The following is a 27895-nucleotide window of genomic DNA, read 5'->3' on the forward strand; positions in this document are numbered from 1 at the left end:
TAAGGAAAGACCTGCGTGTGTCTCCCGACAAATTCTAGATTCGTTGTACAGACACGCTTGCCGTCATGCCAAACAAAGATGGCAAAAGAGATACGACCCGGACGGGATCCGCCCTGGACCACCCGCAAGGGCTCTTGGATCATGAATCAAAAGATTCATCAGGAATCTTCAATAGAACCGGCCGGCTGTGGTGATCAGGCAGGCGGGGTTTGTTCTGACCGGCGGGCGGTACATGGTGCGGTTGGGGGGAGGGGGGGGGGTGCGGGCGAAGAATCAATGTAACTGTATCTCCGGGGCCACATTTGCTGCTGCCCTTAGCACAGGCAGATATGAACATTTCCCAAATCTTTTTTGATTTTGTTTTCTAACCCTTGTCGCGTGCCGTGTAACCCTCTTCCCAAGTCAGGAACAGAGAAGGAGGGTACACGCTAGAACCGTGGACCTTGTCGATAAGATAATACGGGGATACCCATGACAGGGGCCTCACACAGACGACGGGCTCGCAGCTCTCAGCAGGGCGGCAGCCGGCATGTCTTCTGCTGCTGCTGCTGGGCATGGTTCTAAAAGAACGAGACCGCAGTGTAGGTACTAGGTAGATATGAAGCGCACACGCTTGGGTCTCTTTCACCCCCTCTTCGTTGTTGACCCCTACACGTAATAGTACGTAGTACGATTGTTCGCTGGCAGGTAATCTCAGCCAGTGCAACCATCACCAGGTCTCCCTTCCCTTCCCTTCCTTCCTCCTTTTTGTCCCGACATCTCAACGGTTGCGGCGGCATGAGCCAGCACGCCCGAAACCCACCCTCTGCGACGCGCCCAATCAGCGCGCTGAGACTGACGACCAAGTGGACGTCTCATCAACCGCCAGACGCCCCGTGGCCAAACATCTACAACGGGATCGCGACGGCAAATCGAGAGCATCACGTCCTCGAAACACTAAACAGGAGGGGGAGGGCGGAAGCCAAGGGAAACAAAGCGGCCAGACGGAGACAAGCTATGCTGTGTTCGCACTGCGCGTCCTCGTAAGATTGGCCCGTGATGGAGGAAGAAGGAGGAGAATGACAAGTGGAAAAAAAAAAAGGAAAAAAAAAAAAAAAAGAGAGGCACGACGACCGCGTCGCCGGCAAAAAGGGAGATGATCTTCCTCGAGCAAAAATAAAATACTCCGTCGCTCTACTTTGCGTCCCCTCCCATCCCCACCCCTGCCTGCCCACTCCCCAGTCGTTTTTGATTCCGTGCAATGGCACCACCCCCCGGCAGCCCGTTCGCATTGCAAATCCATGCTCCGTCCTGTTGGCAAAAAGGAAGGAAGAAAAGATGAAGTTTATCGGTACACCCCCTTTCTTCGCATCCGCGCACGGGTGGATGGATGTTAGTGTGGACTGGACAGATGGAGCCAATTGATGGCGACCCGGCCGGGCGCCCGATGGCACGATTCCTCAGATTGTGTACATTACTAAGAGTATATACGGAGTATGTATTGGGTCTATCGGGGAGGGGGGTCATGAGAGAGAGGCATGACATGCCATGCCGGAATTAACTGGCACGCGCAAGTGCCTCTTGTCTTCCCACACTTTAATCGGTGATGGGCATATCTGCACCGGGATGGAAATGAGATTCCCATGCACTATCGAGATTGGGTCCGGCGCCGGTCTTTTTAACCTCTTGGGCAACTTTAAGGGACGAGGGGGGGAATAGTTTAGTATGCCATATGGGGCGGTGGTGATTTGTAGCGGCTGTCGGTGATATGGATGAGGGAGAGGGAGGGGGGGGGGGGGGGGGGGGGGGGGGACTAGATCTGCTGCTACTAGTAGACATCTCTCGAGGGGGGAGGCTTGAAGGCAAAGCGCATATTAATTCCAAGATGGGTGGTGGAGCCAGGAATGCGATGTATTGGAAGGCCCAGTTGTTCAAGCACTCAGAAGCCGTTTCTCGATTCTGGAGACGGCCGGGAACATGACTCTTGAGTCGTCTCTTTTCTAAGAGGAGACAGTCTGCAAGACCAAGACAAGGCTCTGTCAGATAGATTAAAAGAGAGTGAGACAAAGAAGCGCATTGCCGCCGTCGCTCATCGCTTGGAAATGCCCCCTCACCACCGGTTCCCTCATGGAACCAAAGCAATGCCGTCATGGCCGCATCGCCGGTCCAGAACGAATCGACCGTTTGGGAGGCTGGGCCTTTCTTATTCCGATCCCCCCTTTCTTTCTTCGTCGTCGTGGTCCTCCTCCTCCTTCATCTCTAGGGAAGAGCGGTCGTCTGCGGTGGAAATAACCCCCCCCCCTCTGTTGGACAATGTCCGCGTGTTCCGCACCCCCTCTCGGGAGGGAAAGCCCTGACAGGAGCAGAGCAAGGTTGGCCACAACAATGACAGTGCCTTGTGGTGGGCAACATAGCGCAGGGACTGTTCCCGATTGAGTGGAAGTCACTGTCCGCCGCAGCGCAGTGAGGCGGGGCCATGCGAGAGACACAGTCTGACTGTCTAACTGACTTGGCTCAGCGGTCAGAGTCCGCGAAAGCGCTCTCCCTCCCCCCTTCCCTCTTCCTTCGTCTCCCACAACCGGGCATGGAAGCGCAGGCGCGGACAAGGGACCGGCGGGCGGGCTGTGTATGAGCGGGAGCCAGTGTCAGTCAGTGTCGCTGCCAAAGCCGGTCAGTGTTGCGCTGTCCGCTCTGTCAGCGATCGAGAGAGCTCTGGGCTCTGCGTCGCGGTGCTCTGCCTCTGCCTCTGCCTCTGCCTCTGCCTTTGCCTTTGCCTTTGCCTTTGCCTCTGCCTCTGGGGCAGAGAGAAAGTGAGGGCGAGAGTGAGAGAGAGAACACAGCCTACCAGGCAAGCCTGGCCTGTTGCCCGGACTGCTTATCCGTTATCCGGCGCTCTATGCCATGCTGTAGGTTACAGCACCCGTTGCTTGCCTCCCTGCTGTGTTGTGCTGTGGCGCCATTCTGCAATGCATTACCCCATCCTGGGTCAACTCAACTCAATCCATGATCTTAGAAAGAAGGAAAAGGGGTGTGCGTGGGTGGGTGGCTGGCTAGGGACCGGGCGATACATGTCTCTGGCTTGCGTGCAGGGCAGAAATGAGAGTACCGCCCGTCCAACTCTGCTCAACTCTGCCCCCCTCCTGTCTTTACACTTTCAGCCCAGGTGCCCCGTGCGGTAAGGAAAAACCTATCACGAAGGCGACGCTGGACTGCGAGGACCGCCTTGCTTTCTTATTACTTTGTTCTTGGTAAGGCATTAGTCAATAGTCTTCTCTGGAACCTGTCACTAAGGAAGGATGCCAAGTGAGCACCATGGTTTTTGCCTTGGGAAACACTCTCTGACAAGAGATGGAGAGAAACGTGGACATGTTTATACACACACATCCACACTACACACCACGCACACAATACACGCACACAGCACGGTTGACGACGAGGAAAAAAAAAAAAAGGAAGGCAGGAAAAGGAAGCAGCGAACGAAGCTCTTGCCTTTGCTCTGCCGCCTCTTCCAGGCTGGGTTCATGTCCGGCCAATCGGCGATCCACAGCACGCCCTAGAACCCTCCTGTCGCCCCCTCCCCGGTCGTCCCTCCCTTCTGTCACCAGTCAGTCAGTTGCCTTTTTCTAGTCCTCCCCCCCCCCCTTGTGCTGTGCTCTGCTTCCCTTCTACTTGGATTCCTCCCCCTGACAGTACTGCATGCCCTGCATACTACCTACACTACATAGTACGCTATACTGCACACACACTAGAACAGGAACACAATCAAGCAGGAAGGCGAGACTGGGCCAGGCACAGGGGCTGGTGGGGAAGGCACCGTTGGGGGGGGGGGGGGGGGGGGAGAGCCTACCTAGGTACTTGTAAACTCGATGTCAAAGTACCGTTCCGCGGTGGCACCAGGAACAATGCCAGCAACAAGCAGCACTATCGCATTATTCATCGCGGAGAGAGAGGCTGGATTCACTGGCTCTTACACCGGGCGGCATCCGCCGCCTAAGCGGCCGCAATCCACCTTGGTCCACATCCACAACCACGCTTCAACCAATTCCTTCGATTTTTCATTCATCTCGCACACGCGCACGCACACACGCGCGCGTGCGCCCGAGAGCCCTAGGCCTGCTTATCCGTACTGGTCTGCAAGTTGCAGCCTCCCTGCCCAGCCAGCGTGTGTGTGTGTGTGTGTGTGTGTGATGGTGGTGGTTGGCTGTCGTCTTTGGCGTCATCGTCGTCGTCGCTAATCGAGAATTAAGAGATATCGATTAAGCAACTACCCCCTCTTGGGCGAGATGGTTTTTCTATGCAGGAATCTACATCGCATTTGTCGTGGTCGTGTGCATCATACGTCCAAAAGTGAGCAAGGCGAAAAACAAAAACAAAAACAGGAATTGCCGGATGGCTCCTGGTTCGTCAATTGGACCTCACCACCACTACTACCACCACTACTACCACCACTACAATTAGGCACCATTACCAGACGCGTACTCCGTAATAAAAAAAAGTAAAAAAAAAAAGAAGAAGAAGAAGGAGGAGAAGAAGAAGCGAACTTATCCATAAAGGCAAGGGAAAGTTAAACGCTACCATGCTCAGTTCCTAGCGCTCTCTCCGCACCTCATTCCTCTCCACGACAGCTCTCTCTCTCTTTCTCGCTCTCTCTCTGTGTCTCAGTCTCAGTCTCAGTCTCAGTCGCCCACTAAACTCAGACCCGTTGTCGTTGTCGTTGTTGTCTCTCACTACCTAGATAGGTATTATACTTCTGTGTATGTAGTATTTATTGCTCTCGTTGTGGTCCCTCTCCGCGTTGAATGGTAAGTAATAATGGGAGGTACCTTCCTTTGCCTTGCAAGCTCTTGCTATAGTAATGCGTCTCCCGGACCCGCGTGCGCCCCCCGGCCGTGTGTATCTGTCCTGTCCTGTCCTGTCTTGTCCTGTCTCTTGCTCGCGCACTCTCTTTCTAGTTCCACATCTTTCACTTTCCACTTCTCTCCCCCTAGCCCCTCCAACTCTCATCTCCCACAATACCGTCCACTCGTTCCATTCACACCCGCTACGATATAATATCACACCCACACCCCCCCTGGGCCACCACTACACTACTACCTACGGCCCAATCCTAGATTGCCCATTTCTGCGATCCCAACCAAGCCCCTCCGTCCAGGTCTCTGTCTCCATCCCACCACCAGATTCCGTCTGTTCTGTTTCTGCTACTAGCCCACTTTCACTCGCCCGCTCTCTCTTTCTCTCGCTCTCTTGTTCTCCACCACCCGCGCTACTTGGTACACTACACCTTACCCGACCTAACCTGGCTTGCGTGTGAACGTGTGGACGTGTGTGTGTGGATGGGCGCCATCTCTCTTCCAGGTATCCTTCCCCGCCAGCCCAGTCCAATTCGGTCCAGGTCAGGTACAAGCTGCAGGGTACACTGCCTTTCTCGCCTTCCTCGCCCTTCCTGGTCCTTGTCGTCCCCGCCTTCGCTCACACCCCCCTTGCTTTTCTTTTCTTAAACACCCTCCCCCCTCGTCCATTTACCTACTTCGTACCTTCCTTGCCCTCCTCCCCCCCTAACCCGCCGCCCGTGGTCCATCCATCATCCACTTAGTCCGCCAGTCACTCAGTCAGTCCGTCACAGCCCCCCCCCTTCCAGGTCAACTTGTTCTCTGTGCCCTCGCTCGCCCATCCGCTGCCATATTTTGGCTCTCACTCCCGCCACGGCACACGCCCACGCGCGCTGCGACCGTACCTTAGTAGTGTACCTACCTCGCTGCTACCGCTGATCTTACTCCCACTCCTGTACGTCCACATAGTCAGTCGACTCTCCGCCTCCCCTTCCCACCCAAGGCACAACCCACCACCCACCATCGCACCAGCACCCGCACCCACACCCGCGCACCGCTGCTCGCTTGTCCTTGCTTGAACCTGTCCCGCCGCGAACCCGACCCTCTCTCTTCCTCCCTTTTCCCACCCCGTCCAAAATCATTAAACCCCCAGACCATCCTCCCCTTCCTAAACTCACTTGATATCTCTTCTTACAAGACTCTTCTCTTCTTCCCATCCTCTCTTTTTTTTATTCTTCCTCTCCACTTCCCACTCCCTCTTCCCCTTCTCTCGTCGGAGCCGCACATACCTCCCACCCCGTGTCTTTTCTCATCTCATCAGGACTGACCACCCCCGAGGCAAATCATCCCCTCCCAACGACACATCAGACACTGCCTGTCGCACGCTTGCCCATCATCGCGAATCCCATCGCGCCAGCAAACGTCCACCCAAGCTTTTGTCTAGTTGCCAATCTGTTCCTGCGGGTTCTTCGTCGAGCTTTTGCCACCTGTTTTTGCCATTGAAGCACGTATTCGTTCTCCTCCGACGACCCTTAATCCATTCGACCTAGAGGTTCTATCCTGAGACCGAAAGGCCGCCGATAAACAATCCATTAAACCTCTCCTCGCAGCACCTTGACGGTTTTCCAACTGCGTTGGACATTGTCCACCATTCACTACAGGTCGATCTTGGGTCGTGCTGGTCAGCAATTGTGCCAACTTCACAAAGCATTTATCTACTCCGGGCTGGACTCGAATTCACATCTGAAAAAGTAACACTCAAAAAGAAACATCGGACCCCCTCATCCGGGCTCATCAAAAAAAGGGCAGCGCCTTACCACCATTTGCGATCCTCGTCTCGCATAATCCAAATTTTCTTTGACTCTCAATCACCGCGCGATCCCGCTGAGTCGATCAACGCGCGCAACCTCTCTCCGATCCGGTCAGACGCGACCGACACACGTCGTCAATTTCCATCCTAGATCACACAACTAGCCAGGATGTATTCACAACATGCCGCCGCGGGCATGGCCCCCCAAAAACCAGAGACTTTCATGCTGAGCACCGAAGCCCAGCAGGCGTTGCCCCACGACGCTCAGGTTGCTCTGCAACAGGTTGACAACCGTAAGTCGTGCCCAGACGGTACGAGAACGCCTGGAGGGCCTCTAAGCTGACGCAATTGCACAGTCAAATACTTCCTCATCTCTGCGCCTGTCGACTGGCAACCCGATCAGTACATTCGCAGATTCCTCCTCCCCACAGGCGAATATGTGTCCTGCGTTCTCTGGAACAATCTCTTCCATATCTCCGGAACCGACATCGTCAGGTGCCTTTCTTTCAGATTCCAGGCTTTCGGCCGGCCAGTCAAGAACTCCAAAAAGTTCGAGGAGGGCATCTTCTCCGACCTGAGAAACTTGAAGTCGGGAACCGACGCTTCGCTCGAGGAGCCCAAGAGCCCCTTCCTCGACTTCCTCTACAAGAACAACTGCATTCGCACACAAAAGAAGCAGAAGGTCTTTTACTGGTACAGCGTCCCCCACGACAGGCTCTTCCTCGACGCCCTTGAGCGGGATCTGAAGCGCGAGAAGATGGGTCAGGAAGCCACCACCGTCGCTGTCAGCGAGCCTGCTCTCTCGTTCCAGTACGACTCGTCTCAGTCTCTCTACGAGCAGCTCACCAAGGCCCAGCAGGCCAACTCGTCCTCCTTCAACGCTCAGCAGGTGACATTTTCCCAGTCCCAGTCTACCTCCCCCATTATGCGTCCCATGGACAACATGCCGCCTCCCCAGATGATCCCCCAGTCGGTGGCGCCCATGTCTGACGGAATGGACGCCATGGTGCCATATGGGGCGATGGGCATGCCTCCCCAGATGCCCCCGCAGCAGATGGTCAAGCGGGAGCCCGACTACAGCCGAGTTCAGTACAACCAGAACGGTGTCCCCATCACCCAGGGTCACCAGAGACACGCCTCGATGCCTGCCTACGGCCTCGAGTACTCCCCTGCCCCGTCCTTCGTCTCTTCTCAGTACGAGGACTACAGCAACCGGGGAATCTCCTTCGAACCCATCACGCCGCCCCAGCAGGCTCTGGGCATGGCCGCCGAGCCCGCCTACATCGCCAACGAGGAGACCGGTCTGTACACGGCTATCCCCGACCACATGGGCGGCAACGTCAACGGCCTCAACGGCATGATCCAGCTCCCCCCCTCCAACCTCGCCGGCCCTCAGTTTTCCAGAGCGTACGGTTCCAACAACGTCTACTCCGTGATTGAAGGATCCCCCACCTACAAGCAGAGAAGACGTCGTTCGTCCATCCCGCCTGGAATGTCGGCCATTGCCGCTGCCACCGCTCAAGCACAGGCGCAGCACAGACCCTCGGATCTCCGGCGGTCGGTCTCTGCATCAGTCGGTCCTGTTGCTGAAGGCGACGAGTCTGCGGACAACTCCCCACCCGGCCTTGCCTACAGTAGCTCCGCCATGTCCATGGTAAGCCAGCAGCACAAGGAGATGCTGGACCTGTCCCGGCACGGCACTCCGCTGTCCACTGTCGAGGGCAGCCCCGCTCTCAACCCCATGTCCCTCCAGCAGCAAGACTACCACCTCCAACACGATGACATGTCCGGTGATGGTTCTATGAACGGTGTTCCGCGTCCTGGTATGCAGGGCCCCAACGGTGTCGTTCGTAGAGCCCGCTCCGCGACTGTCATGGAACTTGGACCCTACCCCCAAAAGTCCCACTCCTGCCCCATCCCCACGTGTGGCCGCCTCTTTAAGCGTCTCGAGCACCTCAAGCGGTAAGATTCAGATCTAACATTTCATTTGTCAACAACCAAAACGACCTGCCTGAAATCTGACCAAACCTCCAGACACGTGAGAACACATACACAAGAAAGACCCTACATCTGCCCTTATTGTAGCAAGGCATTCTCCAGATCAGACAACCTAGCACAGTATGCCCCAATTTTCCTTCATCTCATTTCCTTTGTCATTTCCTTTGTCAAGAAGATTGTAATGTGGAGCGAATGAGAGACCCCGAGCGATGATCACCAACGTCCAAACCGCCGCGTCACAGCACTACCACCATCATTACGCAGCCGCTAAATTTGGGGGGAAGCAATCCTCTTCTCACAGCAACATGGACTGACTCGGATGTTTTTCTTACAGACACAAGCGTACTCATGACCGTGGCGAGAACGGCGAGGCTACTCTTAACTTCTCCGGCGAAGAGGAGGAGGAGTACTCCGGTGAGGACCAGCTTGGTTCCCTCGGAGGGGCCTCGCCTAACTCCGAGAACGCTTACGTGACCGCCTCGCTCAACGGTGTCCCCAACGGCTCGACGCCGCCGACGTCCAACGGCATGGCCCAGTCGTTCAACAGCTTGCAGACGCTCAGCATGCCGATGACCATTAGCCAACCGGCTGTGAACGCGAGCGCCATTATGTGAGACGGTATCTTATGAGCTAAAGCTCTCCTACGACTGGAGTTACGTTCCTTCGACACGGTGTTACTTAGAGGGCGGCATGGCTATGATAACGGTTTCGGAATGGGACTGGAACTTCTTTTTCTTTCTTCTTTTTTTTCTCCATTTTCATCCATTTCCAGACATGGATTTCGGCACGAGTTAGCGATTGGGCTATTGCTCCTTTGGCTCCGGACGATTTTTTTATTTATCTCATTTTCAGTTTCGTGTGTTCAGCATCGAGTCTGGCCGTTGGTTCCAGACAGAAAAAGGAAACTCGCACACATAGAGATGGCGCACGGAGAGACTGGGAAGATCTCGCCGCGCGTTTGCACCCCGCCGAAAAAGGGAGATTTCATGCATGGGCTTTTAGGGTCGAGATGCGAAGAAGAGAAACGACTCGCACATGTATATATACTTGTTTCTTTTCCTTTGCGCTGGAGGGGCATACTTTGAGAAGAGGCAAAGTTGCTTGGAAGGCCAGATGATACCAGGAAGGAGAGACTGTTCGGCTACTCTGAAGAGTGTTGGACAGAGCATGTCACAAGTAAGCAGAGTTGAATGCTGATACATGTTGTTCACATTATATTGCCCACTTGAAGTGACTGCTCACTCCCGGTGATGCAAGTATGAAGGCTGGTGTTGCTGCAACAATGCCTCTGATGATACCCAGTGGGGTTCGAATGCCATGTCTCGATTATGCCAGTCGTATTCATGCATGCTCATGCATTCATCGTTATTGGTTGGTATGCAAGGCATCCTGCGCGTCTATATATCCAGTCGGCGACACTCGGCACCCACTACCAGTTTGTCATTAAATATAGGTAAGGAAAGAGAAGATCGAGGGGAAAAAGGAGAAGAAAACTGGACTATTTCGACTTCTTGCGAGTTATATTGTGGTCCAACGGTTAGCCGGTCTACCTCCTCCCCCGTCCCCCTCTACCGCCGCCGCGGCCACCCCTCCCACCCCTGCCACTGCCGCCGCCTTCGATGCTCTGGACGTCTCTCTCGCTCAGCCTTAGCTCGGCGCCGCGCATGCGGCCCACGGCGGGGCCGTCAACGCCCCTCTCGGCGCGACCGGCCTTCTTCCCGGCCTTGTTGCCGGGGGCCGGCCCGGCCTCTTTCTCGAGCACGATGCCGTTCTCGCGGGCCTGCCGGCGGCGCTTTGCCTCCCTGCCGGCGGCGGCGGCGACGATGCCCTTGCGGATGGCCATGGGCATCTTGTCCTGGGTGAAGACGGAGCCGACGCCCGAGACGCCGCGGGCGAGCGCCTGCGTGCGCAGGTCGGCCTGGCGCTGGCGGAGGCGGCCCTCGGAGAAGGTCTTTGCGGCGGCCGTGGGGTTGGAGAAGGGGGTGACGGTGTGGCGGGCGAGGAGGTGTGACTCGGAGAGGAGGCGCTGGAGGGCGAGGTCGTTGGCCAGCATCGACTTGTCATTCTCGTCGTCTGGGTCCGCCGGGGACGAGACGACGGCCGAGGGGGAAGGGTCGGTTTGTGAGGGGGTTTGGAGGACTGTGAGGAGCGGGTTAGGATGTGTGTGCATGTGTATGTTTGTCGAGAGTAAAGGAGGGGGGGGGGGGGCGGGTGGCCGCATACCATGAAGGCTTTGAGCTCGCGCTTGCTCATGCTCGCGACGGGTTGGGGTTTAGACTTTGTGTGGTCGACAACCTCGATTACGGGGTTCTCTTCAATGTCGTCCTCGTAGTCTTCTTCCTCGTCAGATCCGTTGTTGTCTTCTGCCAAAATGTGGACCGTCAGCAGCACGCTCTCTTCTTCTTCTTCTTCTTCTTCTTCTCCTTTGAGCCCAGCTCCGGGCTTCCATCCCCTCAAGCAAAGAGCACGAAAAGGTGTCGGCTTACCGTCCTCGCCGGAAAGGCCGCTCCACTCCTCTCCCTCTCCCTCCTGCCCGTCGGCGCCCTCGTCCTCAAAGATGTCCTCGCCCTCCTCGTCCGACGAGGCGGCTTCATCGCCGTCTTCGCCCCGGGCCCCGGCAGCCCTGGCCTTCTTCCGCTTCGGTTCCTCGATGGGCTTGAACTGCGCCTCAAAGTGCCTCCGGAAGATCTCCTGCGCGGAGAGCAGGGACTCGTCCACCTCTTCTTCTTCTTCTTCGTCGTCGTCTTCGTCCTCTTTCTCTTCCCTCTTCTTAACCCTCTTCGCCTTCGCGGCGATCTTCTTTACGGGGCCGGCTTTCTCTGTGGCCTCGAGGCTCTTGTTCTTGTTCTTCTTCTTCTTCAGCGCCGGTGTCGCCGTGATCTTCGGCGTTCCAGTACCCTTCTTTGCGACGTTTGTAGAGATGGGCTTGCAGACCTTGACGGAGGCGGCGGAAGAGGAGGAGGGCGCCTTGCGCTTCCCGAGGACGGAGGCCATTGCTTCCCTGTCTTCGGCCTCGCGAAACGGTCTTGTCTCGGTCGCTGGGGGAGTGGGTGTAGGATGCCGGTGTCGAAACACGCAAAGGGGGGTCGTCCGGTGCAAGGCCTGCGGCGTCGGATTGGTGGCTGGCAAGGCGAGTCGGTCGCGTCGTGTCGGGGTAAAATGCAGTCGCAAAACAGAGAAGGAAAGCAAAAAAAAAAAAAAAAAAAAAACCCCTACGGTACGTGCAGCTCAGTCTGTTCACCCTCCCAGAAATTTCAGTGGGTCTCCCCCACTGCTTCTCCTCAGCCTCGTCCTGAATGTGGCTGCTAGAAAGGAGAGGTGGGGGGTAAGGGGCCGTGCAAGAGCTCTCTCTCAGCCTTGGTGGGATAATACGGAGGGGCAAGCCACAGCTTTTCCATCCCCCTCCTCCTGCTCCTCCAAAAATATCACCCACTGGATGCTTTACATCAAACCCCGAACATCAGAACAACCCCTCAAACCCTACCCTCTTTCTCTTCTCCGTTGCCCATAGTTCACTCCTGCATATCCCATTTGTGGGATGAAAGAAGCCACGCACGCCCTCAATTCCAGACATCAAAGGAGACCTCCGCAATGTGACGTGTTTCGCGACGTGCACCACTTTCGACCGACAACCCAAGAATAGCTCACATCTAATGAACTAGATGAAACTGGCAGCCATCCGGACGGCCGTCAGAGCTCAGGTTCAGGGCGAGGACCAATCACTACAAAGGGGTGACGGCCATCTCAGACCACGCAATACCTGTGTACATATGCACTAGGTACCCTCTATGCAACAAGCACTCGACAGACAGAAGAGAACAAAAATGCGGGTAACACCAAACTAACTAACTCTGCTTGTGACAAACACTGCTTGCTATCCATCCCAAAACCCCTTTTCATCACATCTTTCCAACCCCTGACGCACACTCCTCACTGACACATGCACATGCATACCCACTAACCCCCATCTCTCCCCTTCGCATATCAGTCACACCGCAAAAAATAGCATTTCAAGAGCGCGCGGCTTCGAGTTCCAGCTCCAGCTGCCTGATCCTCTCGCTCTGATCCTGAGACCCACCGGCGTTCACCTTGCGCTTCAGCCCCTCAACTTCGCCTGACAGCTGGCTAATCTTGTCGTTCTGCTTGCTGATCAGCTTCGTCTGCTGCTCCAGCATCTGTCTAATCTGGTCCAGAGACGACTCGATGTGCGTTGAGGATGCAGGTGAGTTGGCCGACGCCTTGACAGGCGACTGTTGGGCGGGAGGCGACTTGATTTGGGAGGGGGACGGCGCTTTGATGGGGGACGGGATGTTGGCGGGCTCGACACGGGCAGGAGCAGGAGCAGGGGCGGCAGCGGCAGCAGGGACAGCAGCACGCTGGGCTGGTCTCTGTACCTCTTCGAAACTGGAGTTGTCGTCATCATCTTCCGGCTCGGCAGGCTCGTCGTCCTTGAACTTGGACGCCATGTTGGACATGGAGACCTGCTGATCCCTCATTGAGGGCGGCGGTGACCGGGCAACCGGGGTGGGCTCCGGAGCAGGGGCGGGCTTCGGCGCAGGCTTAGCAGCTGGCGCAGGAGCAGAGGCAATCACAGGGGGCTTGTAGTCAGAGGCGACCTCCTTGGGAGCAGTGCCCTCGTACACGCTCTCCAGGTCAATCTTGGTGGGGATGCCATCCTTGCCGCCCAGCCACTCCTGAGCGCTGACGGCCGGCTTGAGACCAGTAGCAGGGGGGAAAATATCGGACTGGAAGGTCTCGGCTCTACGGGGGACGGTGAAGGAGATGGGCTCGATGTAAGTATCGTTGACCGTCTTGTAAGCTCTCATAACCTCGTTCTCGTGCACCTAAGCAATGTTAGACTTGACCTCCTGCTGCAACACCTGCGTATGCCAGCTTACGTTAATGCCGCGGCGCGGAACGAAGGCAATGCCTCTTTGGGGCTCGGCGGACTTGTACTCGCTCAGGTACTCGAACTTGTCGTTTTCATACTCGTAGTAGCGGATATTGCCGTCACTGCATGATCCGTCAGCAAAGCACCAACCCGATGCTGCCGGGTTACTCACCCCTTGCCAGCAAGATACAAACAGTTGGATCCCTCGTCTGTCCTAAAGTCAGCATTTGGCTGCCCCTGTCACGTAAACCACGAAGACCCACCCCAGAAGGGCATAATGACACCCGAGATCGAGTCCAGCATGGAGAAGCCTCCGATGGGCTCGTTGCGACCGGGTTCCCACAGAGCGAGCTGACGCTCGCTCATGCGCGAGAAACCGGCCGTGGCGAAGCGATTGTGCTCGCCCATCCACACGGCTCTGCTGTTCTTGGCGCCCGGGTGGCCTGGGGCCTCGTGGACGGGCTTCTCGGCGCGCACATCCCACACGCGGATCTTCTTGTCGCGGGACGTCGTCACCAGGAGCGAACCGCTGGCGTTCCATGAAAGACTCTGCACGATGTCGTTGTGCTTCAGGGTATGGGTAGATGAGCCATTGTTGATGTCCCAGAGCTTGATCGTGAAGTCGCCGGATGCGGACGCGAGGATGTTCTCGGCGGCGGGGTTGAACTGGACCTGGCCGACCTTTCTGTACGTCGCTTGTCAGTCTCGTGGTCGAATATCAGAAGGCGGACAGGGGAGTGGCCGGCGTCGACGAACCTCGAATGGCCGGCGAGCTTGCCGACAGGGGAGACGTCGGCAGGCTCCTCGGCATCGGTGTAGAGGGTGAAGTTCTCGGGAACCTGCCAGATAAAGACCTTTCCGTCCTCGGACCCAGACGCGATGACGCGGTCGTTGAAGGGGTTCCTGTCACGTGGCCGTCAGTATCTGTGTCGCGTGCGCTCGTGGTCGGTAGATGGGTAAGGAGTGTGGGGGGGGGAGCTTCGCGCGCGGGCGGTCGCTGGGATCGGCGTACCAGTCGGTATCAAGGACGGTGGCGGTATGGCCTCGGAACAGAGGGATTTGGTCAGGTACCTTGCCCGTCTCGCCAAGGGGGATGACAGCAAAGGCGCCGCCGCCGCCGGCTTCCCAATTGACCGAGAGGTAGTCGGGGTTGGCCTAGAAGTAAGGAGTTTTTGGTCAGCTCGTTCTCTCGAACCCGTGTTCCGGCATAGACCCATCAATTGTCTTAGAGCAGGAACAAACATGGGGGGAAACGAAAGCCAAAAGCAAAAGGGAGACCCATTACCTTCACCAAGTTGGTATCCCATGCATTCCGGCTAATGCGAAGGTTATCGTAGCAGAACTCCTTGCGGGTCGGCTTGCCAAAGACGTGTCCTGGACGAGAAGGATTTGGGCGTCAGCAGTCAGGCCCTCCCAGCGCAACACAGCGGCTTGCGACAAAAAAAGACCCACGATATTTCGACGCTCGCACAAAGCGGCCCGCCATTAGGGATGATGTAGTATGTTCGGGAACCTGGGTGGCGGGATGGGAAAGAGGAGGAGGGTTCGAAAGGGGGAGAAAAAGATGCAGACGACGATATGCAATGCTGTGACGACGCAACCTGCGATCCTGTGGTGATCCAAAAGGGGAGGACTCGGTGTAATAGCTGGGCTGGGAGCTGTCGATGGCGGGCCCTCCCAAATAACGAACTACCTAATGAGGTGGGTGCTTGCCGCTCGCGGGTACGGCTGCTTCTATTGCTGGTCCCGCAGTCCAATACAATTCGGGTAGCGATCAATTGCTCCCATGGGTACGTACCCACCTCACATATAGGTAATTCATACTCCGTACAGCTATACGGATACATTACTGGCTGATAGACACATTGGTGAAACTCCCCCGGCCAGCTGCGCCCCGTGGCTTCCCTCCACCCACCGGCGAGAACAACGATGGACCGGGGATCCAGCCAAGTTTATGCAATGCGTGTCACGATGCACGTGATGCATGCGTTTCCTCCAACACAGCGCAGTTGGCAAGCAAGCCAGTCTTCATCTTCACTGCGCCGTTGTGTGACGACATACCCTCACGTCATGGAGCCCAGCATATTAGCGATAAAAAGCCTCCCATTTTTGTTACAATAACACGCTACGTACAACCAACGGGCTACCCGACTCCGAGAACATTGCTCAGAAGAGTCCGAGTGCGAATCTAAACCATACAAGCTCTCACGCAGTCTCTGGGAACTTCCTCCATCGCCATCCAAATCCATGCCGGAACGCCATCTGCCTGCCAAAGTATTAAATGTCGAGGCAAGGGCGCATCCAGCAGACACAAGCCATCTTAAGGGCGGACCAAAGACACATGATCATCCGATCACGAACTCCAGGTCCAAGGGAATCATAGATCATGCCGTGCCCTCTTGTTTCTTCGTGTCGCCTAATCGTACGCGGTCATGCCAAATCATGAAGAAAAGAAGGGGTATTAGTTGAAAGTACTCTTCGTCCGCGAGTGCACCCGCCGGCCCTCCGCCCGACGTCGTAGCGCCTCCTCCCTCTTGAGGACGAGCTCGCACCACTTGCCCTGCTTGCGAGGCCCGCCGGCCTCGTCGTCGCTGTCGCCACGACCGACGAGGTCCGTCAGGGCCGCCAGCCAGCCGGCCTTGTCTTCGGCAGTATCGGCGTAGAAGTCGATGGTCTCGCCGTTGTTGAAGCGGATGCGGAAGCCCTCCTCGACGAACATGTAGCCTTCTTCCTCTTCGGCAAAGGCCGATCTCCGACGCCTGCCGCCCTTGCCCGTGGTCTCCTTCTCCGTGAGAGCGCGCCGGTCGTCGATGAGACGCTTGGCATTGGCCAGGTTGATCGTGGCACGGGGTTGACGGGTGGCCTCGTGGTAGGCAGTGAGCTTGTGGCCGACAAGTTTGAAGTAACGACGACGCCAGTACTGGAATCGAATCAGCGCATGATCAGGTTAGGCTAGGCGTCACGGGGTTACTTACCGGGCAATCGCCGCCCTGCTGGCTCAGGTGACCCTCCCAGTTCTTCGCAAGGCGCTCCTCGGCAGCCTTGAGTTCCCGGATGCAAGAATTCATGCTCTTGGGCATGTCCTCCTCGGTGGATCCCTTGGGACGGGGCACGAACAGCAACTGGAGCTCCAACTTGCCGATCTTGTACGGAGCACGGCGTACAACAGCGGTGTTGCCGCGCTTGCTCTTGACGCTGGACGCGAACGCAGCCTCCTCAGTCGCCCACTCGTTGAAGCAGGCCACGTCCACAACGTACGGACGGCCGTAGCAGCGAGATTCGTGCTCCTTGAGGCATACGTAGGAACGAGCGAAGCTGCCGTCCTCGGCAGCGAGCGGGGACAACAGATCCCAGGCGGTGGGTGCAACTTTTACCTGTCTGGCCTGGGCCGCCTTCTGCTGCTCAGCCGCTAGGCGCTCCTCCTCTTCACGCTGGCGCATCTCCATCTCCTTGCGCTTCTTGGGCGACGCAAACACCCTGCTAAAGGTGGACGTCTTGGGCTTGATAGCCTTGGTAGGAGAGTGCACGGTGACCTTCTTTGGCGGCGGTTTCTCCAGCTTGACGTTGAGGGTAAGCTGAAATTCCAACTCGTTCGGCACAACAAGCTCGAATTCCTGGCCCACGGGGGCGTTGCGCGCAAGCTCGAGCCAGGCGGTCGTGACACAATGTACACCGTTGTCAAGAGTAAGGCTGAACCAGGTGCGCTCCGCTGGAAGGGGTCAGTCATCTCAAGGGCTGGAAGGGGGGGAGAAAGGGGAGGGCATACTTCTGGGAATGGGAAGATCGAGATCCTTGACACCGAGAACCTTGACGAAGAGACGGCCGCGCTCGCCGCTCTCCTCGGTGGCCAGCTCGGGGTTCAGGTCCTCCTCGGTCAAGGGATTGAGAGCTTGCGCGTTGCTCTCCTGACCAGGCATGGGCGGAACTGGCCCGCTGGTCTGGGGACGCCGCCTAATGCTCTTCTGTCTGGGCCTGCCGTTCCAGGGCTCGACGGTCCACGACTGGGGGCGATCCGTCTTGACTGGGGAGTTGCCGGCTGATCGGCTCTTCCACATGTCGGAAGATTCCTTGTCGCTGGCCGTGACGACCTTTGTGTTTTGTCGCATGAGGTAACCGCGCTGATTCTTCTTGTTAGCATTCTGTAACTTTTCTTCTACTGAATTGAGTTTGCTCGTGGTTGCGGCTGGCCTGGACGCTTGTCTGCTAGGGCCTCCACTCGCGAAATGAGACGAATTATGGACTTGATGAGAAAAAGCAACCTTTTGTGCCTCGATAACCCGGTCGAAATCCTGATCAAGACTCAGGCCAAAGTCGAGATCCAACGTCAGACTGCGTTTGGCAAAGCTCGAGTGGCGTTTCATGACGAAGTCCTCATCAATACCGGGCTCTTCCTGCAGGTCCCTCGACAGCCTGTTGCGGTGGCGTTCCGGAATGACTGGGATGTCGGGCACCTCGCGACTAACTTGGCGCCGTGCTTCCCTCATGGCAATTATGTCAGAAGGCGTGTTGGATGGTCTGGTCTTCAGCTTCGAGCCCGAGGCCTTGATGGTTGCCTGTCGCTCGGGGATCGCAGGAGATTCCAGAGGAGGCTCATCAAAGATCTCCGACTCCTCCTCTTCCTCGTCGGAGGACATGGGACGATGGATGACGGACTCGGGCGTACCGGGCTCCTCCTCATACTCATCCTCCGGGTCACCCCATCCAGAGCCGTCGTAGTCGGGCTTGGAAAGCTGGAACTGCTTGGGGGTCGAGGGCCGCTGCGTCTGAGCCTGGAGGTCCGTCATCTTGGGCGGCGGCTGGAGGTCTTCGAGCTCCTTGGCCGAGGGCTCTGGGGGCGGCGCCAGCATGAACGACTGCAGACCCCTGGAGAACTCGTTGTCCTTGCCCTCATTCTTCATCTCTGGAAGGCTGTGCTCGCGCTCTGCTGGAGCATCGACGGGCGCGGCAGCTTGGGCTTCTGGTGATGGCTCCTTCTCTGCCTCAAGTTGGGCCCCAGCCTCAGGCTGGGTCTCGACCTCAGGCTCGAAAACCTGCGTCATCTCGGCCTCGGGCGTCGGCTCATTGGCTGAAGCCTCGGCAGCGACGTCGACCTGCTGGTCGGACATGTTGCCGGCCCTGTCAGACTTGAGCTCCAGAGGTCTTACCTCGGAGGCCATGCCGAATGACTTTGCGGCACGAGGAGTGAGGATATCATCCCCAACCTGAGTGACCTCGGGAACACGAGCTGGGCCGTCTGAGTAGTGGCTGGCAGAATCCGTGTCGTTATCATCAACGTCAGACCGGGCGTAGAAGTGTGTGATGGACTCGGTCTCGACATCCGAGGGCTCATCGCGGTGAATGATGACACTACCCTCGTCGCTCAGCTCAGATATGTCATCGAGAATCGAGTCTTCCTCCGTCGATGGGATGGGGACATCGGGATCTAGTGGCAAATCAAGACGATGCTCGGGGCTGGGCCGCTCGGGGCTTGAGCTGGGCGCTGGCGACGAGAAGTAGTCGCCACCCTGGTCGCTATTGCCGCCGTTGACGCGGCGCATGATGGACTCGCGCGAGATGCGAGAGGGCAGCTCATAGTTCTCGAGAGCAGAGATGTCGCCGATGGTGTCATCGGCCTCATCGGCCTCATCGGCATCGAGGGAGAGCATGCTGGACTCAGCTGTCTCGGTGTCCGAAGCGGGGCTCTGGATCCTATCACGCGTGGCACCCCGACGAAGGCGGCGCTCTCGTTGCTGCTCGTTGGCAGATTTGTGGTCGTCTGAGAGCATCATAAGCTTGAGTCTCTCTTCGAGGGTCATCTTGCCGTTGCCGATGCTCTGGATCTCGGACTTGCTCGCGGTCGCCGGCGGAGGCGAAGGCAGGCTGCGATGGGCACTCAGCATCCTCTCGGCGGTGGCAGACAGGCCCGGTGAGGAGCGGGAGTCGCTGCGGGCAGGCGAGCCCATGCCGGGAAGAGGGGGCAGGGGGCGGTGGTCCGAGGTGGAGGAGTCAGATCGCTTGTGCTCTGTGCGACCGAGACGCGGAAGGGTGTCGGGCATCGGGCTACCATCAAACGGGTCCTCCTCCACACGCTCGGCGGATTGCCTCCAGTCGTCGGGACCGACAACCGGCGTCTTGTCCGTGTCTTCGAGGGAGGCGTCGAAGCTGTCACCCTCGATGTCGTGGTCACCGAAGTGGTAGTGGCCATCCTCATCGTCCTCATCGTCCATCGAATCGAAGCTGCCCTCGCGCGAATTGGACCCGATGGAGGAGATGTCGGGTGTAGCCATCTCATACTCGTTGATCTGAGGGGGGGCAGCATCGAAGGTGACGCTCTTGGCGTGTCGATGCAGCGACTTGCCCGACGGAAGTTCGCGGTCGTCGAACGAGGTGTCGTCCGACCAAGTGCCGGTCTCGTGGTCGAAGCTGCTCTTGAAGTGGCTTCTCGAGAGGGAAGACTTCATCGGGGACGCTTGGTCCTTGCCTGGGCTGCGGGGCGGGTTGGACGGGCCAGCCTGCGTTGGCGTGGAGGGCTTTGTGGGGCTCGCGGCGGGGTTGTAGATGGGGATACTCGATTTGCTGTTGTTGCGCTGGTGGCCGACGCCCCTGCTGAGAGAATCGGAGGACCGGAGGCCGTTGATGATGGTCGTCGTGCCGTCAAAGGAGCTCCCCTGATGCTTAGCTAGAGGGCGCTCAACCTGAGGTAGTCTGGTAGGGTCGTATTCCTGCTTCTGCTCAAGGGCGAGGATGTTGCTGTTCTTGACGCGCGAAGCTTTCTGTAGGCGCTCGATGGAGGTGCGGCGCGTTGGCGAAGGCGAGCCGTGGCGGCCGCCGTACAAGCCGGCGTTCTCCGTGCTGATGGAGTCAAGGTTGCGCTTCTGCCAGAAGAGCCTAGGCGAGGTGGTGGTCTCCAGCGGGGAGGACTGGAATGGAGATGAGTCGGTGTTGAGAGTCATTTTCTGCAAGGCGGGTCGTTAGACGAAATGCTACACAGGCACAGCCTGAGACACTCTCGGCTCACCTTGGACGGCTGCTTCCAGCTGGGCGAGTTCCTCCTGTGGTCTGAAGGAGAAAGCTCTGACAGCGGGCGAGGGATGCCCGTATTTGCTTTGGCAGTAGGGGGAGATCCCGGATTGCTGCTGCCTTTGGAGATGCGCAGCGGGTGCACCTGAGGAGAGGGTGTGGATGTTAATCGACAGGAATCGCGCGCGCGAGGATGCCAGGCAGTGAGATGGGTAGGAAACTTACAGGTTCCTCAGAAGAAGCCATTTTGTGTGGTGTTTTGGTGAATGCGCAAGCGCATCTGGGGGGTGCAAGAAGCGTCGCAGAGGGTGGTGACAACCAGTACTCTTAAGAAGAATGCAAGGTAGAGAGCAGGCTCTGCTGCGGTGTTTCCGGGGGTAGGTAGGTAGGTAGGTAGGTAGGTAGTAGCGGCAATGTTTCCCGGGCCTGGATTCTGCAAGATACAAAGGAGAGAAGGCGTCTCGAGTGTCTACTAGAATGTATGATTTGACTTTTCTGGGATCTGTCGCCTTGTGCAGTCAGATGGCGGTTTTGGTCATAATCCGAGGAACAGACGGTCGAGATATGGTGGACTGGAATGTGACAGAAGCGAGATGGAGATGCTTGCTGCCGGAGGTGAGGAAGGCGGGGGCGGCGCAAAACGACAAGCAGTAAGCACACACGAGGATAGAAAAAAAAATCAATCAAAAAGGGCGACGCCGCGTAAAATGCAGGCAGCAATAACTGGTAGCGTTCCTGACGTCCGTCGTGGGTTAAGAAACAACAAGAGGGTGAACAAGACGACGAGCGTTCAGATGCGTCGATGTGGTCGGGTGTTGTTTAAGGGCAACGAGGCGGTATGGGTTGAGGTTGAGGTGGCGATGATTGGTGCGCGCAGAGAAGTAAACAAACAAGGAAGGCAGCTCTTTGTCGGTGGCGTTGCTCCTAGCGACCTTGTTGTTTAGTGCGACTCTAGGCTGACAGGGGGGAGACGAGAGGCTTGGGACGAGGGGGTTTGGCAGCGGACCACTGGGGAGAGTGGAAGACGACGACGGTTGAGTTGCTGCACGTGCCCACTCTTTCTGTGACGCTTCTCTCCTCAGCGGTTTTCATGGTGCAACAATCCATAATCCATGCCTTCCTTTAGCGAGTTACCACAGTGCCTACCTACCTACCTACGTACCTAGGTACCTTATACTACTACCTACCTAGGCAGCCTAAGCGTCGCGACAACAGATTGACATTGACACATTTCTCTCCCTCGAGTATCAGTTCACTCAGCGCCTGCAGGGAGAAGGAGAAGGAGAGAGAGAGAGAGATGGAAGAAAGCAGGCCAAAAGCAAGTATCCGAGGCAGCGGCAGGGGATACGACGGGAAAAGAAAAAAGAAAAGTGGCATTTTGCATCAGCATCAACTTGATTCAACAACGCGAGAGGCGGGTCCAGTCTTTTCCGTAACCATCTAAGCATCACGCTTAACCCCCGTTGTTGTTGTGGTCGAAGCATGATAATTCGCCGGGCCAACAGGAGCTAGGATACATGGGTTATTGCCGTCTCATGCAGTCAAGGCCAAGTCATCGTGATCAATCAATCACTCTGCCGGCCTAGACCCGCCAGCCTTGTCCTGGATCTGAACCTGGACCTGGACACTTTTGGCTCCCGCATGTCGTGCTTGTCTCCGTCGCATCGTCGTACACGTATTGCGCACATCGCTTCCGATGGGGCCTGGTTGGTGGGTTCCTGACGTCCTTTTTACATAGTGTTGTACCTTTTTAGCCCGAGTGCTGGGATGCTTGGTGATGGTGACGGGAGACGATGGAGCTCATTGTTGCTTTACATGTCATGCCCCCGTTCCTCTCGCTCGCTCTCTTCACTCTGCCCGTGCTTTACCAGGGTATGTGTTGTTGTTATCGCCATGTCGCTCGCTCTCTCTCCGTGCGATCGAGGGGAGCCTCACCCTCTCGGCGTTGGGGTTTCTTCGTATTATCTTGTCTGTGTGGCTCGAAAAAACACGACTCTTCGTTGTCAGTGGCTGGCTGGCTGCTCGCTGTCCTATGCACCCATCCATCCCATCTCCCCAGCACATGCTCGCGGTTTCTTGTTGACTGCATTAGCCTGGCTCCTCCCCCTTTCCCCTCTCGCTTCGACTGCTAACCCTCGTTGTTGTTTTTGTTTGTTTCCTGAATCCCATGCATGCCGAGTCGACTTCCCCGTGTATAAAGCAACCCCGTCGCAGGACTAGTCGCCGCGCGGACTTTGCTCCTAGCGCCTGCGCTATCTCTCGTCCTCGACCCCCCCCCCCCCCCGGCGGCGCAAACTCATTTTCCAGACAAGAGAAAATCGGCCACCGCCACGATGGATTAACCGACCCGGTGGGTGCTTCTGTCAAGGATTGCAGCCTTCTCCTCCCCCGACCCGACCCTCCCTTGTCTCCGCGAAGCCAGGAGCACCAGATGGCCCAAACAGACCTGATAGAGCGCCCCTCGCCCCTCTTCAGCCCCGAGAGAGAGAGGGGTAAATACAACAACTGCCCTGGCGGATTCCCGATCCGACGCACACCATCGTGCAAGGCATGTCTCCCAAATACGGTCAATGGATGTACGTACATGTGTACGTAAGTGGTAAGTATCTCGCAGAAAGCCCGGCCGCCCATCGTAGCGCCACGCCCAACATAAGAAAGTTAAACGGGACGCTAAAGGAGCTAGGAACCTGCGCCGACAGTGTATTTTGCAGCCAGCTTCGTATTAGCATGTCTATTTCTTTCATCTACGCATCTTCTAGCGCGGCACCCCGTTACTACTTCGTCGCACCGCGCCGGAACGGCATCAGCATCCTTCTACCAAGCCTGGGTCGCACGGCTATCGTCAGATGTGACGCCTGTCATGCCAACCCAACACGAGTCCAGTCCATCACGAAAGCTTTTTCTTCTTGTGTGTGTGTGTGTGTGTGTGTGTGTGTGTGTGACTTGTTCACCGATGCGATCCGTCTAGTCTACTATGTACAGATCCCACCGTCCCGCTTTGAAATCTTCCCCTTTACTGCTGAGCCCGGTTCCACGCGACGCACTCCTCGAGCTTCACGCCTTTGCCACCGAAACAGTCCAGCGCGCTCCCGATCGTCAGGTCCACCTTGCCCTTGCTGAGCTTCTTCACTGTGTCCAGGTCCTCCAAGTTCCGGCCGCCGCCCGCATACGTGACCGGCAGGTTGCACCACTCGGCCAGCCTCTCGACGAGCTTCTCGTCGATGCCCTTCTGAAGGCCCTCGTTGTCCGCTGCGTGAATGAGAAACTCTGAGCAATAGGGTTCCAGCAGCTTGATCGACTCTGCCCGCGACAAAATAATCAGACTCTCGTCAGCCACCCATTGACATGCACTCACTCCCATGCCTCCCTTGAACAACCCCGTGTATCCACGTGGCATCAGTAGAACGAACCTTGATTGACCTCCATGTCCGTGATGGTCTGCCACTTGTTCATGGCCACGAACCACCTGTCGTCCCCGCGCCGCCGGCAGCTGAGGTCGATGACGAGCTTGTTCCGGTCGCCGCCCAGCGCCTGGAGCACCGCGTCCAGCCGCTCCTGGCTGAACCGCCCGTCCGGGAACAGGTACGACGTGATGATGACCTTCTCGGCCCCGGCCTCGATCCACTCCCTCGCGTTCTCGTCGTTGATGCCTCCCCCGACCTGCAGCCCGCCCGGCCACGCCTTGAGCGATTCCCCGGCCGCCTCCGTGTTTCCGGGACCCAGCATGATGACATGGGCCCCGGCGAGGCCGTTGTCCCTGTAGAGCCGCGCAAAGTGCGCCGGTGGGTGTGTCGAGACAAAGTTGGTCTTGAGCTCCGCCGTCGTGCTGTCGAGCGTGCCGCCGACGATCTGCTTCACCTGCCCGGCGTGCAGGTCTATACAAGGGCGAAATCGTGTCATATTCGGTGTGCGAGTGTGCTGGTCTGTTCCTGTTGGGTGAAGAAGTTCCCTCAAAATGAGATAGATCCAGGTGCGTCACTGCTGATGAACCCCTCCTGTACAATTTTGTGTGGATGGTGGGGTTGCGATTTCGGTACCTGCTTAACTATGGTGGGCTGCCACGCCGGCTTCGTGAGCTCCTAATGCGGCTTTTGCAACTCTGTTTCAGTCTTTTTGAACAAAATTCGATAGGCCTCAAGGTATTTGGCTTCGTATTTGAGTGGCTTTGAGGGCCTGAAACCTCCACGATATGTTTTCTGGTGTGTCATCGCCGGGCCATATTTGGGGTTGGTGTTAGGTGTTGACTTCGACCAAGCCAAAACTCACATTGACCCAACCCAGCCAAATCCAAACCCCAAGGAACCAGAGCTTCTAATCTTCCCAATTGAAATTGATCATTGAGTTTTCAGGAAAACGAAGGAGGTGACAGTGTGTTTCTGCAGCTGTCGTCGGTTTGTCCGTCTCATAGACAGCATTTTGATTGCTCTTTCAGACTTCTGTACAGATCCCAGTTGCTCAAACTAGTCCAAGCCACAGCTAGATGCGTGTCGTGGAATCGGCAACAAGGGTGTGGGGTCTCTGACAGCTCACGCGATAGAGGTCCTTATTGTCAAATACAAATCAAGTTTTTCACAATCCGGCTGTGTGTTCTAGTGGATTATGATTTCTCGTTCACAAGTATGTGCACTTGATCCCGAGAAGGTCGCAGGTTCGAGCCCTGCCACGGTCATAGCAATTTTCTTTTTTGTCGGTGTCGATTATTGATAATTCTTTCGACTACCACACACAGATGCATTTTTTTACTTTTATTCCTTTGGGTGAGTAAGCGAGCCCTCTCTTCCTAGTCGATCGAAATGCCAAATGAAAAGTTAGGCAGCAACTTAAATAGCATCGAGTAGGTAAAGCAGTAGTAGGGACCGACAGTCAGCAAGCCGGTTGTTTGGCATTGAGCTTGATTGGCGAGTACATCGATCACCAAGATGTCACTTTGCACAACCTAAAACAACATGGAAACCCGACAGCAGTTTTAGGAGCTGACCGATGAAGCAACGGGGCGGGGACCCAACGGGTTGAAGCACGAAAGAGAATTCTCGAATGCACACCATGGAGCCGGTACACCAGCAGTTCCGTTGCCAGCAACCCCAGCAGTAGCAAACACTGCACTGAGTGAGGCACAATGAAGCTCGTCCGAGGGCATGGTATATGTCCAACGGTTTGGTTGATACAAGTGCCATCTGCATGAGTAGATCGGTTCGTTCTTGAGATGAGAAGGACCTCCAGAAGGATTGCACTAAAGATCCGATGAAGCCAGCCAAGAAAGGCAGAAGCCATATTTGAACCACATCAACCAGATCCACCCATCAAACCATGCGGTTCCGCAACCTTGTGTATTTGCTTCGACGATACCCGGGCCACGCAATGAGACGGGTCAGCTGCCTTGTTGATTCCTACTTGTTAACCAGTTGCGGCGAAGGGGTGACCAAGACCTGAGTTGGACATGGATCAAGTGATTCGCGTACAGAGGGTCGACAACGGACCAGCACAACCTTTACGCATCCATTTCTCCGAGTCATCGCGTCTAGCCCTAAGGAGAGCCTCTCTCCAATTACCCGTGAATTGCACCGGGCTACCACACATCCATCAAACAGAAAACAAAGACAGGGTCGCCATGCGAGACATGTATAAACTTTACGACAGCTTCTTACGGCGGGAGTGCTCGGGTACTACTAGGTAATCCCAAGGATCGCGGGGTTACGCGAGGAACCCTCCTTCCTTGATACTGGGTCTGTGGCTTGACTGACATGGTATCACGTACCGAGGAATTCGACGCCCTATAGCGCACATCGCTTGGTGGGATGAAGCACTGGGCGACTCCGTACCTGCTCCACCTCGACCGTCTCAGTAGTTTTAAGACCTACAGCTCTGTAAACGAGCACAAGGCGCGGCGCTTCGTTCTTGACGTTATTCAAGGCAGTGAAGCAGGAGGCAGTGGCGAGAACCTTTCCCGATGTTGCGGGAGCGGACCAGGACGGTATCAGGTTGCTCATCCAGCCTTCCGACGCGTTGCATCGTAATACCCTCGGCGATATCGAATATGAGCGCCAACTGCCGCTGAAATCCACGACCCCACAACCTCTAGGCCATCGACGAGTTCCCTTGCAGCACGTCTATAGGAGACGCTGCATGTGAGAAAGGCGAGCCGTGCCAGACGACGTGTTGATTTCTCTGCTCCCAGGTTTATCTTCGAGACAATCGTACCGGGTCCATCAGATTCGCCAATTGCCTTTCGCGAGTTCCCCTGTCGCAACGCTTCAAGAATACCGAGGTCCAATAAGCCATGGCGGACGGGTGAGGCAGGAAGGAGACAGCATCCACAGCGGCCGAGTAGAGAGGTTAGCAGAGCTCGAAGATATGGACTGGACCTACGAAAGTAATTGGATCTTTTTGGGCATGGTTTGTATGAACTGCGGTAGCGTTGCATTCATCGTCTCCATAAAAGTCTGGAGTCTATAAGCATGGTTCCGTGATCTATCTTGTTCAGCATTGTCAAATATGGACTGAGAATAAGCGATGAAGGCCTTACGACGGTCTATATCGAAACACTGGAGCGGTTTTCCTGAAGATATCTGTAGACCGCGCGATGCTGGACAACAGCAAAGCCTTCCCTAGGCCACGTGGCTGGCCGGTGTGAGCAGGTCGACAGTCCTGCATTGAAGAATCTCGATTTATGCGCGATGCTGCAAACCTCCAGTTGACCGAATGGCTACGCCATCACAATTTGCGACACGAAAGACAACCGAGGGCGGCATTATGCCAACCGAGAGCCACTGACCACCCCAACCTCATCTTCAGAACAGGCGGACGAACGGAGGAACCACGACGGCCGACGTGTCCCACTTCCGCATCGTCCAAACCAGCGGCGGGACGGCTTCTGTCGCGCAGTCACCTCACTCTTTTACACACACACACACACACACACACACACACACACAGGCCCGCTCCGATATAGCTCTTGCAGACGGAGCGGTGACGGACCGCTGCTCGAGGGTGGATCCATGCCTCACCGCGCCTATGGTCCCTTCCCTCGTCCCCCTTCCCCGCCAGAGAAGGGCGATATCCACCTCGCTGACCGGCCTCGGCCCTCTTAGCTCGAGCCATTCCGAGGCGACCCAAGTCAAAAAAAGCCGACGGAAAGCGAAGTGTGGCTCCGAGGCAATTGTTACTGTTTATTTCTCGACGCCTAGTAGCGAGCGTCAGGACCCCACATCCCCACCTGCCCGGCTCCGGTCCGGTGGCCCGGAGGAAGGGTCTACCCAGACAGGGACGGCCTGGCGGTGGACCTTCTAAGATGGTGTTAATCATTGAGGGTTATAGGAAGCATGAATTGATATGCGGACGAAGGGCCGGGCTCGAATGGTCGGCCAAAGACGAGAGAGAGACTCAATGGCC

At 56.6% G+C, this 27895-nt stretch overlaps 8 protein-coding genes and 1 non-coding gene across 9 annotated transcripts; 4 read left to right on the plus strand and 5 right to left on the minus strand.

Moving 5' to 3' along the window:
- Positions 1-667: 667 nt before the first annotated feature.
- On the plus strand, positions 668-1066 carry LY79DRAFT_245038 (uncharacterized protein). The gene has a single exon (XM_060551786.1). It carries the CDS (start codon positions 778-780, stop codon positions 1024-1026), a length of 249 nt encoding a protein of 82 aa, XP_060413014.1. The 5' UTR covers positions 668-777; the 3' UTR covers positions 1027-1066.
- A 5618-nt stretch (positions 1067-6684) lies between these two features.
- Positions 6685-9354, plus strand: LY79DRAFT_245069 (STE like transcription factor). Its single transcript, XM_060551787.1, has 4 exons — positions 6685-6911; positions 6975-8580; positions 8653-8736; positions 8951-9354. The coding sequence occupies exons 1-4, from the start codon at positions 6788-6790 to the stop codon at positions 9228-9230; spliced, it is 2094 nt and encodes a 697-aa protein (XP_060413015.1). The 5' UTR covers positions 6685-6787; the 3' UTR covers positions 9231-9354.
- Positions 9355-9787: 433 nt separating this feature from the next.
- LY79DRAFT_689051 (uncharacterized protein) lies at positions 9788-11610 on the minus strand (the record flags this gene model as incomplete). Its single annotated transcript, XM_060564706.1, has 3 exons — positions 9788-10672; positions 10840-10979; positions 11103-11610. 3 exons carry the CDS (start codon positions 11608-11610, stop codon positions 10163-10165), a joined length of 1158 nt encoding a protein of 385 aa, XP_060413016.1. The 3' UTR covers positions 9788-10162.
- Positions 11611-12376: 766 nt separating this feature from the next.
- Positions 12377-15392, minus strand: LY79DRAFT_245160 (WD domain-containing protein). The gene is made up of 8 exons (XM_060551788.1): positions 14960-15392; positions 14793-14881; positions 14520-14662; positions 14264-14410; positions 13771-14192; positions 13680-13716; positions 13515-13629; positions 12377-13460 (listed from the first exon to the last, which is right to left on the minus strand). The coding sequence occupies exons 1-8, from the start codon at positions 14991-14993 to the stop codon at positions 12627-12629; spliced, it is 1821 nt and encodes a 606-aa protein (XP_060413017.1). The 5' UTR covers positions 14994-15392; the 3' UTR covers positions 12377-12626.
- A 576-nt stretch (positions 15393-15968) lies between these two features.
- On the minus strand, positions 15969-20752 carry LY79DRAFT_517870 (PH domain-containing protein; the record flags this gene model as incomplete). The annotated part of the gene is made up of 5 exons (XM_060554975.1): positions 15969-16427; positions 16483-17216; positions 17274-20442; positions 20505-20651; positions 20732-20752. The coding sequence occupies 5 exons, from the start codon at positions 20750-20752 to the stop codon at positions 15969-15971; spliced, it is 4530 nt and encodes a 1509-aa protein (XP_060413018.1).
- A 2043-nt stretch (positions 20753-22795) lies between these two features.
- LY79DRAFT_557375 (uncharacterized protein) lies at positions 22796-23134 on the plus strand. The gene has a single exon (XM_060558088.1). The coding sequence runs from the start codon at positions 22938-22940 to the stop codon at positions 23100-23102; it is 165 nt and encodes a 54-aa protein (XP_060413019.1). The 5' UTR covers positions 22796-22937; the 3' UTR covers positions 23103-23134.
- A 385-nt stretch (positions 23135-23519) lies between these two features.
- Positions 23520-24406, minus strand: LY79DRAFT_591137 (phosphoribosylformimino-5-aminoimidazole carboxamide ribotide isomerase; the record flags this gene model as incomplete). Its single annotated transcript, XM_060561237.1, has 2 exons — positions 23520-23806; positions 23917-24406. The coding sequence occupies 2 exons, from the start codon at positions 24404-24406 to the stop codon at positions 23520-23522; spliced, it is 777 nt and encodes a 258-aa protein (XP_060413020.1).
- A 678-nt stretch (positions 24407-25084) lies between these two features.
- LY79DRAFT_t158 lies at positions 25085-25175 on the plus strand. The gene has a single exon. It is a non-coding gene; the product is annotated as a tRNA-Val (tRNA).
- A 297-nt stretch (positions 25176-25472) lies between these two features.
- On the minus strand, positions 25473-26785 carry LY79DRAFT_580687 (uncharacterized protein; the record flags this gene model as incomplete). The annotated part of the gene is made up of 3 exons (XM_060560131.1): positions 25473-25736; positions 26326-26613; positions 26705-26785. The coding sequence occupies 3 exons, from the start codon at positions 26783-26785 to the stop codon at positions 25473-25475; spliced, it is 633 nt and encodes a 210-aa protein (XP_060413021.1).
- Between the last annotated feature and the right edge of the window lie 1110 nt (positions 26786-27895).

Source organism: Colletotrichum navitas, assembly GCF_030913465.1.
Source record: "Colletotrichum navitas strain CBS 125086 chromosome Unknown LY79scaffold_39, whole genome shotgun sequence".
Taxonomy (NCBI): Eukaryota; Fungi; Ascomycota; class Sordariomycetes; order Glomerellales; family Glomerellaceae; genus Colletotrichum; species Colletotrichum navitas.

Coding starts and splice junctions, on each gene's coding strand:
- LY79DRAFT_245160 (XM_060551788.1), bottom strand. CDS start 14,993: ATGGCGGGCCGCTTTGTGCGAGCGTCGAAATATC. Junction 14,663..14,792: donor GGGATACCAACTTGGTGAAG/GTAATGGGTCTC, acceptor CCTTACTTCTAG/GCCAACCCCGACTACCTCTC. Junction 14,411..14,519: donor ACCGTCCTTGATACCGACTG/GTACGCCGATCC, acceptor GCCACGTGACAG/GAACCCCTTCAACGACCGCG.
- LY79DRAFT_245069 (XM_060551787.1), top strand. CDS start 6,788: ATGTATTCACAACATGCCGCCGCGGGCATGGCCCCCCAAAAACCAGAG. Junction 8,581..8,652: donor CGTCTCGAGCACCTCAAGCG/GTAAGATTCAGA, acceptor CCAAACCTCCAG/ACACGTGAGAACACATACAC. Junction 8,737..8,950: donor AGATCAGACAACCTAGCACA/GTATGCCCCAAT, acceptor TTTTTCTTACAG/ACACAAGCGTACTCATGACC.
- LY79DRAFT_245038 (XM_060551786.1), top strand. CDS start 778: ATGAGCCAGCACGCCCGAAACCCACCCTCTGCGACGCGCCCAATCAGC.
- LY79DRAFT_557375 (XM_060558088.1), top strand. CDS start 22,938: ATGGCCCAAACAGACCTGATAGAGCGCCCCTCGCCCCTCTTCAGCCCC.